Source organism: Neofelis nebulosa, chromosome 10, assembly GCF_028018385.1.
Source record: "Neofelis nebulosa isolate mNeoNeb1 chromosome 10, mNeoNeb1.pri, whole genome shotgun sequence".
NCBI lineage: Eukaryota > Metazoa > Chordata > Mammalia > Carnivora > Felidae > Neofelis > Neofelis nebulosa.
In genome coordinates, this window is record NC_080791.1 from 30,957,000 (window position 1) to 30,975,543 (window position 18,544).

General features: G+C 42.5%; 1 protein-coding gene across 3 annotated transcripts in view; it reads left to right on the forward strand.

The window, feature by feature from the left end:
* The first annotated feature begins 3,753 nt into the window (after positions 1 to 3,753).
* Positions 3,754 to 18,544, forward strand: part of GLB1L2 (galactosidase beta 1 like 2) — a 51,167-nt gene continuing 36,376 nt past the window's right edge. For 2 of the 3 annotated variants that reach the window (XM_058687378.1, XM_058687381.1), the window contains exon 1: positions 3,754 to 3,917. In XM_058687378.1, the coding sequence (XP_058543361.1) occupies positions 3,802 to 3,917 (116 nt within the window). In that variant the 5' untranslated portion in view covers positions 3,754 to 3,801. Of the gene's footprint in view, positions 3,918 to 10,817; positions 11,005 to 18,544 lie in introns of all 3 variants that reach the window. The other variant, XM_058687382.1, reaches the window with a different exon arrangement.

Sequence of the window (18,544 nt, forward strand, 5' to 3'; positions counted from 1 at the left end):
CAACAGCTTACATGATATCTCCACTAGCACATCTCATAGATATCTCAAACTCAGCCAGCCCAAGCTGTGCTTCTGATATTCCCACAGCCCTCTCCATCACGGGTAAGAGCAACTCAAGTTCTTCCAGTTTCTTAGGCCCAACATGTTGAAGTCATTCTTCAATCCCCTTTACTTCTCGCGCCCCACAAATGACCCTGGAATCACAACAATTCTCCTGTCTCTGCTTTCATACTATTTCCAGAAATCCAACACTTCCCACCACCTCCATTCGTATCATCCTGAGCCAGCATCATCTCTCACTGGGACTGCTGCCTCCTGGCTGGTCTCCTTTCTTCTGCTCTTGCCCATTGCTGGTGAGTCTCAGCACAGCAGCCAGAGGAGTCTTTTAAAGCATAATTGATGTCATGTCCAAAGCCTGCAATGACTCCCATTTCATTCAGTCAGAACTCTGCTCTGAAAGGCCTTCTGTTGTTAGGCCCCTGTGCTTCTCTGGCCTCACTGCCTGCAGTTCTCCACCCCACCCCCACCCCCCAGCCCCCTCCCCCCACAACTTCACTTCCCACAGGGACCTTGCAGTTCCCAGAACACCCTGTCATGCGCCTGCCTGAAAGCCTTTGCACTGTGGGTTCTTTCTGCTTGCATAGCCCTTCCTTCAGATATCTGCATGCATGGTTAACTATCACCTCTTTCAAGATCATTGTCTCAGTAAGGCCTCTGTGCATGCCCTATCCCACCACGCTCACAATCTCCTTCCTTTATCTACTTTCTTTCTGCTATGAAATGTACTACCTTTGAACAGACTCTATGATTTATTTATTCATTTGTTAATTTTTGGTGTCTTTTGTCCTCAGCTAGAATATAAATTTCAAATGGAAGAATCCTCATCTGTATTGTCCACTGATGTCCTGCAAGCATCTAAGTGTTCAGCACATAGTAGTCATTAAACATGTTGTTTACTTCTTAATGGATGAAATGTGGAATTAGGTCTTTGGCTTTTCTGCCTTTCAAAAGGCTGAGGCTGAAAAGTGATATTTTTAGACTACAAAGGCCAAGGATGAAGTTCAGTGCATCCCTTCCCAATGTATACAGGTCTCTTCCAGTCCCACTGACACATCTCTTGAGGTAAGAAGCCTTGACAACTTATCTTAACTTGGATCTGTTTTCTTTTTCTTTTTCCAAGGCCAAAATCACCTTCCTGAGACTTTCTATTTTCTTTTTGTCTATGGTTGAAATTGCCCTCCTCTAGTCCCAGAAATTCCCACATGTTCTTAATTTCTTTGCTCAAGACTCTTGGTCAATTTGACAGCATAGCTGGTCTTGTCATGTAACCTGAAGCAAAAGAACTGGAGAGGGTGGGTGTCAAGGACTGGTCTGGGGTGTCTGTCTTTAAGGAGGAAGGTGAATTGAGGTTGTTATATCATGTTCCAGGGGCCCAAGTAGCTGCACTATCACAGAAGCCACATTTTGCATCTTGTTCTCATGACCTTAAGAAAGATTTTGTGAAATGTTTTTCTAAAATTCAGATACTCTATATCTAAGGCATTAGCACAAGGTACTCAAAAATAAGATGTGAGTAAATGAATAATTGATCTATATACCTGTTTGTTATGCCTATTATAAATAAAAATAAAACTGCCAATGAGGTTAGTTTGATACGATTATTTTTCTTGAGAGCCTACACTGTACTGATTCTGATTGTAGCTTTTACTCCCACCACGCTTCTTGGTGTACATTTCTTTCCCACTGACTATGTGGGATAGGTGAATTATCAAGGAAGGAACCATGGTCTCTGAGTCTGTCAGAGCTCTAATAGCTGAGCTGTGGGCTGAGGATATCAACAGGACTTCACTAATTTTTTTTTTTGGTATATTTTCTAAAGCAAAACCCTTGATCCCAGAAAGGTGACCTGTGAAGATTATGATTCCTGAGCGTCAGGGATTTGTTTCCACCTCATGCACCTTGCCAGAACACTTTGTTTTCATCTCTACCAGGCCAGTTCATTTAACTGTAGCTTACATTCCCAGGGATTTGAGTATTTCATTGTCTTCCTTGGGTTAAATTCATTAAACATTTTGAAAAGAGTATTTTGAAGGAGTATCTTGCTAATATTTTAAAACCCAAAAGTCTTGGCTCCTCAGCAAAACACCTCTCAGATTAGTGCTATCTTTGTAACACTCTCCGTGGTATCATTAAATCAAGATAAAGTAAAATTGCTCTTAAAGTGTGAGTAGTTGTGTCTATAGTTCTGTGCTTCCCAGGGGGTTAAGGGGTAATGATTATTTTTAAAGCACTGAGTTATTTATGTTTTCTTCCATAAATAAAAACAAGGGTAATAGAGTTGGGCTAAGAATTTCAGGGGTTTTATAGCTCATTAGTTTTTGCTAATATCTGAAAAAGTATGGAGCTGCTGGTATTGTTTAAGTAACTTTAGAATACCCTTATGTGTAATAGATTGTACTCCTCCCCAGCGATATCACAAGGAGTGAGGGGTGAGTGTTGGGTATGTGCCAGGGATGGGCCTCCAAAGGTAAAAAGGGGGCTAGACTTTAACACTTTCTCCATGTTTCATGGGCTATCTTTTATCACAATTATACCAAAATATTTTCATCATACTCCTAGTATGTATCAAACAATTACATGCCTTTAAAAATGGAGAAAAGGTACTGATTTTGTAGAGTGTGCTAAGGGGTAGCTACTTCTCTCTCTAAATGTCTCCAGGAATGCTTCTGGCCCTGCTATCCTCCCCTCTTGTTTGTTTTTGCTTCTTGGTTTTTTGCTACCTGACTAAATATTTTCCCAATGCTACAAAAAGGACTCTTCACACCAAACTCTGCATGTCTTTGTTCTGAAAAGTAAAATCTCATTTTGTTCCTATCAACTTTACAATTTCAAAACTATGTACAAGTGACAGAAGTAGTTTTGAAACATGAAACGGGGTATTTTCTAGAAACTCGGGTGCTCTGAAAAAACATTAGCATTCCTAGAAAATGTTTCAGATTTTCTTTCAATAAAATCTGAATTCTGTTCTTGGCATGAGTTAGGTGTGTGATTGTTAGAAAGCATAAGTTTGCCCAAATCTTACACAATGTCCTTTGTGATATAATTCTGTACCAGAATAAGAATTTTATTCGTCCTTTTCATGTGAGTATTTTATCTGGACTTTTTAAAGATAAAAAATTGAATGTGCTGGGAGTCAGGACCGGAACAAGACTTGTGGAGACTAAAGGCAGAAAATATTTTGGTGTTCCTTTCTCGGCACCCCACCATCCCCATGCGATGCAAACGTCAACCACACTAAGCCATAAATTATGTCTAAAGAAAATTCTACAACGTTTTGACTTTTCACATATGTCACTACAAATTTTTCTTTCTTCAAAATCTGAATTGCTTTAAGATAGTGCGTTGGCTTTGCAGGTGCCTTTAATCGCTGCTTGCTAATGTAGCGTGGGGGTGGGGGGTGGGGTGTGCTCTACGAGTGTGCAAGGACTGGGCTACACGCGCCGGGTATTTTGCACCCGTTTGCATATCACGTGCAGGTAAATACCCGCAGAAACAGCCAATGCCTCTTTGAGACTTGGGGCGTGGCAGACCCCGAGAACCGCCGGGTAGCGCGGGGCTGCAGCCAGTTCTAGGCCCCGTTCCCGCCCACGCTAGCCCGACGGCGCGAGGGGCGGGGCCGAGGGCTTCAGCGAATGAGCGCCTGCGGGCTGGGCGGGCCGCTGTCAGGTAGCCCAGGCGACCGGAGTGCGGCCCCGCCCCCCGTGTCTAGCCTCCCGCGCGCGCGGCTGAGTGCTGGCTGGAATGCTAGCTGCGGTCCCTCCAAGCCGCGCGATGAGCAAGTGGAGCGTCGGGCGAAAGCCCAGCCGCACACTCGGACTCCTGCTGCTGGTGATCTTGAGTTACCTGGTGCTCCGCAGGTGAGAGAGCCCCGCCCGGCACCTGCCTGACTCCAGACATCTCAGCCTTACACACCCGTAGTTCCCGCCTCCCCTCTCACCTGAGGGAGGCGGCCCCAAGAGTCTGCATCCCGCGAATTCCGAGCCCCCACGGGGAAGGGCTCTTCAGTCTCTTCTTCTTTGGGTCTGGCGTCCCCCTGCATCACTAGGCACTCTGCTCCTTGCCTCGAGATCCAGGCCCCTGGGTCACACTAGGCGCTACCCGCTCAGTCTCCAGGCGTCTGTGTCCTAGAGCTTCCCCACTCTTTCTCTGTGCTTCTGATGCCCGGGCTCTGCTTTCCTCGTGGATACTCCCAGCTCTCTGGGAAGGACAACAGAACTAGCTTTCAGGTCTCTTTCAAATGTCCCCCATCACTGCTCCGCCCCTAGTCCTCCTTGGGGAACCTGCTTCTGTTTTTCTCCCGGGTCCGGGTCCGTACTTTCCTACGAATCCTGCTAGAAGGCTTGTCTATTCCGCAGAGGCCGGAGCTCCGGGGCTCCCAGCTATGGTAGATCTTGACTTCCAAGAGCAGTCAGCAGAACGCTGTCCCATGGGTCCTCCAAGATCCTCAGCCCTGGATTTATTTGCCCCACTCTAGGATTGATACAGCTTCTCTCTCCATTTGTCAGTCACCAGCTCACTCCTTCCCAGTCCCCTTTTGCAAAGTGTTGTCTGTGGCAAATGGTTGTGTTTAATGATAGAATAACTTACCCACAGCCTGCATGGGTGCCCTAGCCCAGATTTTTTGTTAACTGTATCTATTTATAGTATTCTATAACCCTGACCATGTCTTTCAGGTAGATTGCTGGCACTTTCCATATTCAAAACCTCCAGTGTTTCTGGGAACACAGACCAGCAGTATCAAATGCTTTGGCACTGAAAGTTAATGTTGAAGCTGAGTCCGGGCAGACAACACCACTTAGCTTTTGCTTCTTCTCTATCCCCTTTGTTAGTTTCTCTGAGTTTCCTCCAGGAGATAGGGAAGTTTTTGATGGAAGTGAATATCTGAATGTATTTTGCTGCCACAAGAACACCTTCAGAAACTCTTTCTATTTCCACCTTTTCAAGACTTACATGTCTTCTTTGTTTTACCTGTTCTTGACTTTGGTGTTGGGAAGGATGTCATGATATTGTTTGAGAGAAAGACATGGCACTCTTCTTACTCTGGGGCTCAGAAAATTAAAGAGGCATTTTGTTTCCCCAGTTGTTCCTAAGACTTTTTTTCCATCTTGTCAGTGATCTCTAACCCATTCCTCTTTGAAGACTGGCTCTGGCTCTTGTAGGATGCTCAGCCTTCCTCCTGATGCAAGGCTGATGCAAACCCCAGAAGGATTACTCAAAGCAGAGGCAACAGGAGCCTCTGGCATGCAGCAGGGTATCAGGAGCCCACACCACAGAGAGAAAGGCCAGAGGTGTGCAAGTAGCATGTTGTTTGTCTATTGATGCAGGTCAAGGATATGGCAGTCCATGCATGGGACCCAGCCAGGTCATTATGAGGAGCAGCTCTGAGGCACTTGAGTTGGGCCAGATAGTGCACCCTAATAGTCCACAGGAAAAGGTGTGGGAGGGAGGCTGCGTATTTGTTGATGTCTGGCATGAAAGAAGATGAGGTGTCAGGTAGTTGACTGGCTGTGAAGAAGCCTGAGCTTCTCACAGGTGAGTTAACCATGTCCATACCTGGGTTGGGGTGGCTGCAGCAGGAATCAGTCAGGGGCTTATGGAGGTTCCTGGGAATAGCTGTGACTCAAGCCTGAGGAAATAGTTTGAAATGCTTAGTAAAGTCATTGTTATCCTTGTTATTACTTCTTTTATACTAGGTAAGACAGAGAAGCTCTGACCCAAATTCAGGGCCGTCTCTTAGGGTCCTTCACAATATATGTCTTTTGGGCATCTTTTTGATTGTATCACCATCATGGTAATAGGCTTTCTGATCAATTCGTCCTGTCTTGCATGGGCTGGGCACCAAGGATTAGCTCTGGAGGCCAGAGGAGAACACACTTTTTGTTGCTTCCTCTTCTTGCCTTGCTCTAGCTTTGACTGGATCATTAACTGAGTTGGAGGTGGGGACCTTTCCCAGCAGTAGCTGGGAATGTGGATGTGGCCAGTGGAATATAGGTCACAAGGGAATTGGCTACTTAGCTGGCAGCTTTGTGGAGCTGAGCTGTTAGGATCAGCCCTTTTCTTGTACCTCAGAAGGCAGGTAGTGGGTGGGGAAGGGAAGGGGCTGCTGGGATCCAGCTTTGGTTTTTTCCCATGAACTTTACCTTATGCTGGTTCATAATCAGTCATAACTGTTTGATTATATCACATCCAAGAAATAGGAGGACAAAGATGACTTTTGAGGATGACCTCTTTTTTTTTTCTTAGATTGAACAGTGGTCTCAAATTACCTTTACTGCAGTATAATTGTTAGCAATAAGCTTGCATGTTTAGCTTGCACAGTTTGAAAATTTTATATATATATATATATAAATATATATATATAATTTTATATATCTATATAGTTATATATATAAATATATATATATAATTTATGTATATATAGATCAACATATATATATATATATAAAATTTTCAAATATGAAAATTCAGAATTTCAAACATGAAAATACCACCACAATTAAGACAGTGAAAATATCCATCAGCCCCAGAGATTTCCTTATGCCCCTTTGCATCTCTCTCTCCTGCCCCTCTCTGCTTCCGCAGCCCCAGGCACACTGATCTGTTGTTTTCTGACACCATATATTTGTTTGCATTTTCTAGAGTTTTCTAGAAATGCAGTCCTAAAGTATGTACTCTGTTTTTATCTGGTTTCTTTTACTCAGCATATCATTTGGAGATCTTTGGTGCTTATCAATGTGAACCATGTCTGAACCAGCTCCCTCTCCTTCTCTTTCCTACTCCCACTCCATGAATGCAAGAATTCCTGCTTGATATGATCAAGGCATAGTTCTTACTCATGACTTTTTTCCTTAATATAAATGCATCAGTGAGCAATAATCCAATTAACTCTGTATCTCGTATACCTGATATTTTAGCTGGCAAAAGTTAGGAGAGAGGAAAGTGGCCAGGTAGGCACCCTGCATCATGCCTCTGTAAAGGTAAGTTCATCTCTTTGCCCAGCTCTGCCTCATTTAGTGCTCCTTCACTGACATTACCTGGATTCCAGATCCAAAGTTCTTGAAGGAAAGAAGAGGAGAACCTTATCAGTCTTCTCCTTAGAGGAGGTGGATAACTTAGCAACATGACCTGGTCACCTTCTTTCATCCATATTACAGAAAGTTTTGTCTTCCAAGGGTGTGTGGGCAAATTGTGCCTCTCTTCCTGGCCTTCTGTGAGGTCACCGATTTTATGAGCTTTGCCTGTTTTAGGACTTTACCCTGCTTGAGGCCTGAGTCATATTCCCTGGAATGTTTGAACTCTTTGAACACTGTTCCTTTCATCTTCTAGTAGTGAAGTTTTCAGCATGTGGGAAGTGTCTCTTTCAGCAGGTAGTCATTTCTCTGACACAAGTGGGGGAACATGGCTACCTGGGCAGTGGCTCAGTCAGAGAGGGGTAGGATGTCTGAGCCGTCCTGTGCTGGGAAGATAGAGTTGGCACTGGGATTCTTACAGTGCTGTACTAGCCAACCGAAGGGACCAGAGTGTCTTGGAGCAAGAACATGGAGATTAAATTTGGGGCAAAAGCTGCACAGCCTGAGCAGCAGAAGTATTGGAAGGTTAGCCAAAGAGTTTTCTGTGCATTAGGTCAAGGAAGTAGCAAGTGAAATAAAAGTGCTTAATCTTTGATGCGATGACTCAGAGTTCCATTATACTGACTTGAATGCTCTTCTTTTTTTTTTTTTTTTTTTAAATTTTTTTTTCAACGTTTTTTATTTATTTTTGGGACAGAGAGAGACATAGCATGAACGGGGGAGGGGCAGAGAGAGAGGGAGACACAGAACCGGAAACAGGCTCCAGGCTCCGAGCCATCAGCCCAGAGCCTGACGCGGGGCTCGAACTCACGGACCGCGAGATCGTGACCTGGCTGAAGTCGGACGCTTAACCGACTGCGCCACCCAGGCGCCCCACTTGAATGCTCTTCTAATGAAGATTCAGGATATGCTGGAGTTTAGGTCAGTATTTTCAGAATATTTAGCACCTGAGAAGGATTCTGGAGGCCAGCCCCCTTTCTCTGGTTCCTCCCCTATAATCTAGCAGAATTCTTTTCGTATAGGGATATTTTTTGCTTCTTCCCCATTCAGGTTTATTTCTTGCTTAAATCTATTGCTCTGGATATTAAAGGCCACACATGTTGTGTGAGATTCTCCTGCAATAGAATGGCAGGGGTATTTTTAGAGGCTAATGGTAATGAAGCAAATAACTCTTGACTGGGTCTACTGGGTAGACCCTCTTAGGTGATGATCCTCACTGATTTCATGCATCCGTGCACAGCAAGACAGTGGCATTGTTCCTTTCAAGAGCATGCTGCTTTTCCTGCAAAGTTTACTTTGTGAGTAGGTAATCTGTAAGGATAAAATATTCAAATAATATAAAGAGGAAAATAAAGCCTCCACTTCTGGTCCTAAGGTACCCCTCTCACCTCTAGCAGAGGTGATTACTAATAATGGTTTCTTCAGGGGAATTACATATACGACAAGACAGCTCTATGTATTATTACCCCATTTGTCCATTAGGGACATAATTTATTCAAACAATCTCCTATTGATGAACATCGATTGTCTCCAATATTTTAGCTACTGCAAGCAAAGTTGCAACGTGGGTTAACTACACTGGAATTAAAATAAAATAATATAAAGTAAAAACAAATAAGAAAACCCACAAAGTTACAATGAATATCTGTTGGTATATTTCTGTCTCTAGGATTGCTGACCATATAAGATATTCATTTTAAATATTGATAGACATTTAAAATAAGTAAGTAAAAATAAATTAAAATAAGTAAGTAAAATAGCACATTCTGTTTCTGTTGGATCATTGTGAGGGAGATTCTGAGCTCTAAAGTCCGAGGGGAAAATTCTGTTTACTTTGTATGTGCACAGGTTCTTTGTGTCTTTAAGAGCTAGTACATTTCTTGTATATCTATGTAGATAAGTCTCATGCAGTGGCGACTGATTAAAAAAAATGTTGGGGCGCCTGGGTGGCGCAGTCGGTTAAGCGTCCGACTTCAGCCAGGTCACGATCTCGCGGTCCGTGAGTTCGAGCCCCGCGTCAGGCTCTGGGCTGATGGCTGGGAGCCTGGAGCCTGTTTCCGATTCTGTGTCTCCCTCTCTCTCTGCCCCTCCCCCGTTCATGCTCTGTCTCTCTCTGTCCCAAAAATAAATAAAGAACGTTAAAAAAAAATTAAAAAAAAATGTTGAGCATATTTGTATTGCCCCTGTGTCATTAAATCATTTTATTCTGATTCCACAAGTACTCTAAGAGGGGAGTCTTGCTATCAGTAGAGTCCTCTGGGTCATCTAACAGAATTTTCACCCCTCTCTAAGTTGAGATATAATCTTTTTTTCTATTTATGATGCTATCAGTGGGAAATTTTCCCATAATGAAAAATTTCTGTTACATAACATCAGGACACTTTTTATTGTTAATGTGTGGTTGATTACTCCTGAACTGTTTTGTTGCTTCACCTTTGGGTCTCAAGGTTTTGGTCTAGTAGGTGTTTATTCAATACAAACTTCCTACAGCATTTGGAAGATGTTGCCCTCCAAACCAACAGCATGTCCCTGGATCATGTAGGTAGACACTTGGCCTGACTTGCTGGAGTCTGCATGCTAGGCCAGTTCCTGGCTCACCAAGAAGCCTTTTCAGAGGGAAAGACAGAGGTACTAAGATTGTAGCAGTGCCATCGACCTGCAGAATGCTGCAAAATGACCTGCAAAATGAGGTTATACTAGCTTTTGAAATGGAAGGTTCAACCCCTTTGGAAATATTTAATGCTGTTCTAGCAAAGCAGGAGCCTAAAGCTTTGGGCATAGGCCAAGGATCACATCCAGGAAGTTGGATCAGCTACAAGGATAGAGTTCCATTTCCCTGGGATTGAAGTTCTTGGGGTTCCAGGATTGATCCGAGAGCCATTATTCTGGATTAGAGGCATTAAAGGCACTGGCCTGGGTCAAAGAGTGGGCAGCTCCTTCCTTAGGCCTTCACGATTCCCCACTGAGGGAGGAGTGTATAGCCTTAAGGCTGGTAAGGCCAAAATATCCCCAAGTGCACAGTTGAGGGGAACAGAATGCCCAAGGAAATAGGGCCTCATGGGAGCCTGTAACCACATTAGGATCTTGAGAGTGACGACTAGAAATTTGTATTTTAAATCCAAGTGAGGAGATTTCTATGCATGATGATGTCTTTTGGGCAGTTTAACATAACTGCCATCTAAATAATGGTTTCTAGCATGAACATTTGGATTAATGAAGATGTGAGTGTTTCCTTGGTCATCATCTTTAATGTGATGCTTTGGACCCAGATTGAACCTCTTCTCAAGGTGGCCTTGATGGGTTCACAGTGCACCTGGAAATTAGATTTGTAAGTTGTCATATCTCAAGTATACATTACATATAGTGCCAAAATAACCAGTCCTTAGGACCAGCGAAGACTTATGTTCTGTGACTTGAAGGACTATTTCTGCAGATTCCTACTTTATCTCCTGAGCTTGTCCATACCCTTGGAGAGCCTAAAATTGTATGGGCATTGCCTGGTCTATGCTGGAGGCCACCATGCTCCAGAAGTTGATGATGCTGTCTCTGTCACATCTGGTCGATGGATACTGGTTTGAATCTGGTCAGACTGTGTGGTATGACAGAAAGCTGAAGGAGATGGCTGTGACCCCAGGTGAAGCTTCCCAGTTCTACAGTGGCTCCAGTTACTGACCAATATATTTTCAGGATTTACAGGTGATATAGGGATGCCTTCTGGCATGGAAAGAACCATTTCAGACCTGCTTCAATGAGCATACTTCATTCAAGATCATTCAAGTAAGCGACCGGATCTGGCTCTTCTCCTACCCCACCCTGAAGACTCTTTCTGAGATCTGAGAATCAATTCAGGGACCCATTTCACATGAAAGAAATTGTAAGTTTGCCACCTGCTCATCTGCCTTTTCTAATTCAAGCACATTAACTCAGCACTTTTGACCATGTCTGGTGAAGTCTGGCCTGTGTAGAGCCTGTGCTGTGTCCCTTGTCCTTATGATCCACTACTGTGATAAAGTATAAGAAGGATTCATCCCTCTACCCCTCCACACTCCCAGTCTCTGCCTGATGGCAACTCCTCACCTGGGAAACTCAGGCCCCAAGTCCTCTGCCTAATGTTTCTGCTATAATCTGTTGCATCTATGGCTCACACAGCATATATCACCTGCCAAAAGGGATGGAAGTAACCAGAATGTAGAGGTATTGTTACATTGTGTGAGGCCCCGTCAGAAATCTGACATGTGTGCCACTTTCCAGGAACCTCACTGTAGACTGTGAACAGAGTAGGACTCTGATCAGGGCAAACCTGAGGACAGGTCAGGTCAGTGACCAAGGCCTGCTCTTCAGTTTATTCAAGGACTGAAAATTTACTTATCCTACTATGAAGCTAAGATACAAAGGCAAACAAAAATTCCAGGAGAAAGTAAAATACGCTCCAGCTAAAAAGAAGGCAGATGCCCTGTATCAAAAAAAAAAAAAAAAAAAAAAAGTTTCAACAAGGGACACCTGGTTGGCTCAGTTGGTAGTGCATGGAACTCCTGATCTTGGGGTTTTGAGTTTGAGCCCCATGTTGGGTGCAGGGATTTCTTTAAAAAAAAAAAAAAGAAGCTTTCCACAATCTAAAAAACAAACAGACACACAGAAAAGCTTTCCACAATCTGAAACAAAAACTTTCAACATGAATGAGTTGCTCACTGGGAAAAACAACACAAACAAGGGAACAGGGTTTCCTAAAGGTTTGGTTTGCTCTGTGGTAACAGGCCTAATTTAGAAGGAAAGTGTCTCCCAACCTCATGTAACCAATATAGTTTCCATTGTCCTTATTTTGTTATTACTGAGTTAATTATTCAGGAAGCACTGAGATTATTATTAACTTATGGTAACAAGTACTAATGATCATTATCAGTATTAATAACCATTTTCACGGTGTTTTCTCGTTTATGAAGCTCTAATATATATCATCTCATTTTTCACAGTGGATTCCTTGGAGAAATACCAAATTTATCATCCTCATTTTCTCAGTGAATTCATCCCTTTTATTAATGTATTAAAAATTCACCTAGTAACCTACCAGAAAGATTTCAGAAAGGAAACAGTTGAATTCTCTAGAATTTGGAGTTACAAGCTAGCTTTTTTTATTTGCAGTGTTAGTTTCATGCCTCTAAACAAGCACTGAGAGGTAATATTTATTTTAAAAAATCTTGAAAGTGATAGCACATAAAGACACTAGCAAATACAAGCTCTGTCCAGGAAGAGATGGCATATACGTATATCAAAGGACAAAATATAGATTAGTGCTTCTCAAACTTTACTGTGGGGTCTGGTCAAAATGCAGATTCTGATTCAGGTCTCAGGTAAAGCCTGAGTTTCTGCATTTTTATCAAACTCCAGATGAAGGTACCCTGCAGGTGCAGTGCACACCTGGAGATGTAAATCCAGAAGGAGGGGACAGATTAGGGAGACTCTCTTAATAGCAGGAAGTATTTTGGAATGAGGGTCACAGAGAGTGCTTCCAGCACCATCAGCACCTCTGCACCGAGTGGGTGGAGAGAGGGAGGCTCTCGCATCATTTGGGAGACACAGTCCTAAATAAAAGTTGGGGTCAGTGATGTGAGCTTGGTGAGCTGGAGATTGTTCTTTTGAAGTTCTTGCCAGTGGATAAGGATTGCTGCCTGGTGGCATGACTGCTGAATTGTATTTTCACTGTCTTTAAAAGTGATGAGATTTTGTGCGTGCATGTGTGTATTTTTACCACTGGCAAAAATATGTATTATTACCACTGGTCAATGTATCTCTGTGTTTAAGAAGAGAATCTGTCCATCAGTTCTTCCTCACTCTAGCCTGGGGTGAGCCTGAAGGGTGGAGGACCTAAGGGATGCCTAGAGGTGTCCAGTGGGGAGAGTACATAAAGCCTAGTGAGTAGATGAGGCATGAGGGCAGAGTGTGTTCTTTGGAGCAGATATGAGGAAAACAACCTGTCCTGTGCATGCGGTATGAGAAACTTCAGATGCAGTCAGAACACTCAGGAGCTTATAGTCAAAGGGAAGAGCTAAGGGGAAGAGCCAAAGCAAGGAGATGGCTAGGAGGCCCAGACAGTGGCCACAGAGGGCCTGAGGCCTCCTTTTAGTATATAAGGCCTCATCCTTCAGGGCAGGATTCCTGTAAAGGGCAGTTTACTGTAAAGGGCCAGGTAGCAAATGTGTTCAGCTTTGCAGACTACATGGTGTCTTTCACGTCAACATCACTATGCCCTAAAGCAGCCACAGACAGTATGTCAACGAATGGGCATGGCAGGGTGCCAATAAAACTATTTATTAACATTGAAATGTGAAGTTAATATAATTTTTTTGTGTTCCCACATCTTGCTCTTTTGATTTTATTTTTCTAACCACTTAAAAATGTGAAAGACATTCGTAGCTTGCTGACTACACAAAGACAGAAGGCATAGTGGCTTTGGCCTACACCTGGGGTTTGCTGACTGCTGGTCAAGGGGCTGGGTTGGTTTGACAGGATCCCACTGGACAGACCTTTTGTTGTAAAATTTTAGAAACTGTAATAAGATGACTTGACACAAAATCTTGTGCATAAAACATGGTTAGACAGAAAATTAAATGCTTAAGAATGGAAAGATTGGGATTATTTCCTATTAAGGACATAAAAAAAAAAAAGCCCCACACTGAGGCTATTCTAATATACAAAGCATACAAAAATAAGCATTTCAAATATCCACAAAACTCCTTTATAGCACGTTTCAGAGTATTTAATTTATATCTGACCTTCAAAGGGTCTTTGTGAACAGTTAGGCATTCACCCATTTACAGAGGAAGAAACTCATGGCCACAGAGCTAGTGTCACTGACCCAAAGTGATGGTCCTACAAGGGTAGGGCCAGGATCATGTCCAGATCCTCCTTGTGCAAATATTGTTCTTGTTTTCACTTTCCCATACAGGTGGTCCTCTGGAAGAACTATATTCTGAAATATCACTTACAAGTCACTTGCAACATGGAACTTTTCTGTTTAGAGAAAGGAAAAAGTGATTAGGTTCCCAGGTTATCCACAAATGACTGTTTCAACTATAATATAGCATAACTTCAGTCCTGCAGTAGCATCATGAATTCTGGGTCCTGGTGGCTGTGAGAAGTAGGAAGGAGGAGATCAACATAATTTTCTTTGCCCATAGTGGCCATTTACAATATTCCCAAGTGGTCAGTGATGTCTGTGTCACCTCTGTCTTCTTGGCCTCCTGTTCTCCCTACTCTGGCCATCAGGGTCCCTGATTTGCCCCAGACCCTCCTGTAAAACTTGCCCTAGACCAGTGGCTCAGCCTTGCTCCGATCTGTGGAGGAGCTTTTAAAAACTACCAATACCTGTGCCCCACCTCCAAGGTCATTAACTGGTCAGGAGTGGGGCCTGGGCATTCATTGTTTTAAGTTTCCCAGGTGATTCAGATATGGGACCAGCTTTGAGAGCCACTGTGTCTAAACCCAAACCTCTCTTTTTGTGCTGTAGCTGACTTCAGCAAAGTGCTAGGAAGGCTTCTGCTGAAGTGGTTTCACACTGTTTTGGTCTCATACGTCCTACATCCATTTGGTTGCTAAGCCTGGTAAACTGAACTGGTCAATATATTTGTCCTCCCAGCTCTGATCACAACTGCCCAAGGACAGACTGTTGTTTCTGGTCTAGAGCAATACTTCTCAATCTGTCTGTGGTGAAGAATCATTTTTCCTTCTTTAAAATTTTTTTTCTAGTCTGTTACTTGATAAAACACATTCAAAAATTATTACTAGAAAAAGGAAATGAAAAGATATACAAAGTCCCTGCCCCAGCTTTTATGATGAGCTTCAACAGACATAAAATTACCTTCATTACGGTAAAGGTACCTCAATTTCTGTACCAATTCCAGACTGTAGCAAGCAGTTGTGAGCAGTGAGTGCCAGTGCCAGGCATACACTGTTGAGGGGCTCCAGGCTGGGATACTGCTCATACAGTCTTCTCACCAGTCTGCTTGCTATTCTTGGAGTACATCTGCATTCACTTTTTAATACTTTTGCCCCTAGTTTCCTCTGTTTTCTTATATTCTCTGCCTTCAAGACCTGTGAAATAGTTATCATCTAAACAAAGCCTTCTGACTCCTCCTGGATGATTTAGATAATTTCTTCATTCAACAATTAGCTATATATATATTTCAGCTACTGCCCTCTGCCACTGCTAGGCCAGGTTACCCTAACAGGTGGGGCCCAGTGCGTAATGAAAATATGGGGCCCTTGTTTAAAAAATATTAAGAATTTCAGGATGAAGGTAGTGTGTCTGAAACTATGTGTACAGTGTGTGCTTTGATACATTTATATGTTGTAATATGATTGCCACTGTAGCAGTATTTATCACATGACATAATTATAGTACAATATTATCTATATTCATTGCACTGTGGATTAGATCTCTGTGGCTTATTTAACTACTTGTTGCAAGGGAGCCTTCTCAGCTTGGGACCCTGTGTGGACTGCAGGCCTTACATGCCCTGGAGGGCCAGCCCTGGCCTTATCTTTGCGCTTGGCTTACAGCAGCCGATAATTTGTAATTATCTGAGTGTACAGTGATGTGGAGAACACTGTACATGTCAGAAGCATCTGGTTTGGAGGAACTTTGGTAGGACGGGAGCTAACTTCCTGAGGAGTGTGTGCAATTGAATTTTTCCCATTAATAGCAGGTCTCCAGCTGCTTTACAGTGTAGGGTATGTAACTTTATATTCAGAGCTGAAGCACTTGGCATTGTAAGTGGAGGAGAAGCTGGCTGGCATGTAGGAAAAGGACCCAGCAGGAATACAGGGCTGTGGAAGAAATGGAGAGAGAGCAGGAGGGATGGCTCATCCAATAAGCACATTGGGAGAGTCAATGATGGGGTGTGCGACATGCATGTGTTCTCTGCCCCCATGACCTGCACCATTGGTCCCTGTGGCTGGCCAGAGCTCTGTGAAAGAGTTGCCTATTTGAAGTGCACAGAGAATGGCTGAATCCAGAATCAAGACTGAAGATCTCAGCCCATTTTGGTTCGTGCATCTCTGTTTCTTCTAAGCGATGACAGTCCCCAGTGTGTATCAGTATCAATTGAATGAAGCAATTTGGGCCTTAAGCAGTGGCACAGTTTTAGCCAGTGTTACAAAAGGAATGGAAAGACCAGCAGCACTTTAGGGAGCTCTTTTATGCAGAAGAGCCCTGCAGGGCAATATGACTTCTAGTGGCAGGAACTGTAATGAAAAGTGGGCATAGAAGAGGCACCAATGGAAATTTGCTTTTGCCCCCGACTCACTCACTCACTCACACTGTAGTTTTCTGTCTCCAACTCTCATATATATATATATATATATATATATATATATATATATATACACACACACATATATATACATATATACACATATATACATATGTATATATGTGTATATATGTATATATATACAAATTTGTGTATATATATATATGTATATGTATATATATATATAAATTTGTGTGTGCATATATATATATATATATATATATATATATATATCTCCAATTTCCCCTCTCCTCCCCCGCCACCATCAACCATCAGTTTGTTCTCATTATTCAAGAGTCTCTTATGGTTTGCCTCCTTCCCTCTCTGTAATGTATTTTATTTATTTATTTATTTATTTATTTATTTTTTAATATATGAAATTTACTGTCAAATTGGTTTCCATACAACACCCAGTGCTCATCCCAAAAGGTGCCCTCCTCAATACCCATCACCCACCCTGCCCTCCCTCCCACCCCCCATCAACCCTCAGTTTGTTCTCAGTTTTTTTTTGTTTTTTTTTTTTTTTCATCTCACATGTTTATTTATTTATTTATATTTTTTGGCATAAGAACACTTTATTTTATTTTTTTTTATTTTTTTTCTGCTTGATTTATTTTTTTATTTATTTATTTATTTTTTTTTTTTTAATATATGAAATTTACTGTCAAATTGGTTTCCATACAACACCCAGTGCTCATCCCAAAAGGTGCCCTCCTCAATACCCATCACCCACCCTGCCCTCCCTCCCACCCCCCATCAACCCTCAGTTTGTTCTCAGTTTTTAACAGTCTCTTATGCTTTGGCTCTCTCCCACTCTAACCTCTCTCTTTTTTTTTTGTTTTCCTTCCCCTCCCCCATGGGTTTCTGTTAAGTTTCTCAGGATCCACATAAGAGTGAAACCATATGGTATCTGTCTTTCTCTGTATGGCTTATTTCACTTAGCATCACACTCTCCAGTTCCGTCCACGTTGCTACAAAAGGCCATATTTCATTTTTTCTCATTGCCACGTAGTATTCCATTGTGTATATAAACCACAATTTCTTTATCCATTCCTCAGTTGATGGACATTTAGGCTCTTTCCATAATTTGGCTATTGTTGAGAGTGCTGCTATAAACATTGGGGTACAAGTGCCCCTATGCATCAGTACTCCTGTATCCCTGGGATAAATTCCTAGCAGTGCTATTGCTGGGTCATAGGGTAGGTCTATTTTTAATTTTCTGAGGAACCTTCACACTGCTTTCCAGAGCGGCTGCACCAATTTGCATTCCCACCAACAGTGCAAGCGTCCCCTCACTTTCAATCTGAAGGTGTCCTCAGGTCTAAAATGAGTCTCCTGTAGACAGCAAATAGAGGGGTCTTGTTTTTTTTTGTTTGTTTTTTTTTTGTTTTTGTTTTTTTATCTGTTCTCATACCCTATGTCTTTTGGTTGGAGCATTTAGTCCATTTACATTCAGTTTTATTACTGAAAGATACGGGTTTAGAGTCATTGTGATGTCTGTAGGTCATGCTTGTAGTGGTGTCTCTGGTACTTTGTGGTCCTTGCAACATTTCACTCAGAGTCCCCCTTAGGATCTCTTGTAGGGCTGGTTTAGTGGTGATGAATTTCTTCAGTTTTTGTTTGTTTGCAAAAACCTTTATCTCTCCTTGTATTCTGAATCACAGACTTTCTGGGTAAAGGATTATTGGCTGCATATTTTTTCCGTTCATCACATTGAAGTTTTCCTGCCATTCCTTTCTGGCCTGCCAAGTTTCAGTAAATTGGTCTGCTACTACCGTTATGTGTCTACCTTTGTATGTTATGGCCCATTTATCCATACCTGCTTTCAGAATTCTCTCTTTATCCTTGTATTTTGCCTGTTTCACTATGATATATCATGCAGAAGATCGATTCAAGTTACGTCTAAAGGGAGTTCTCTGTGCCTCTTGGATTTCAATGCCTGTTTCCTTCCCCAGATTGGGGAAGTTCTCAGGTATGATTTGTTCAAGTACACCTTCAGCCCATTTTTCTCTCTTCTTCTTGTTCTGGAATTCCTATGATATGGATATTGTTCCATTTGATTGCATCACTTAGTTCTCTAATTCTCCCCTCATACTCCTGGATTTT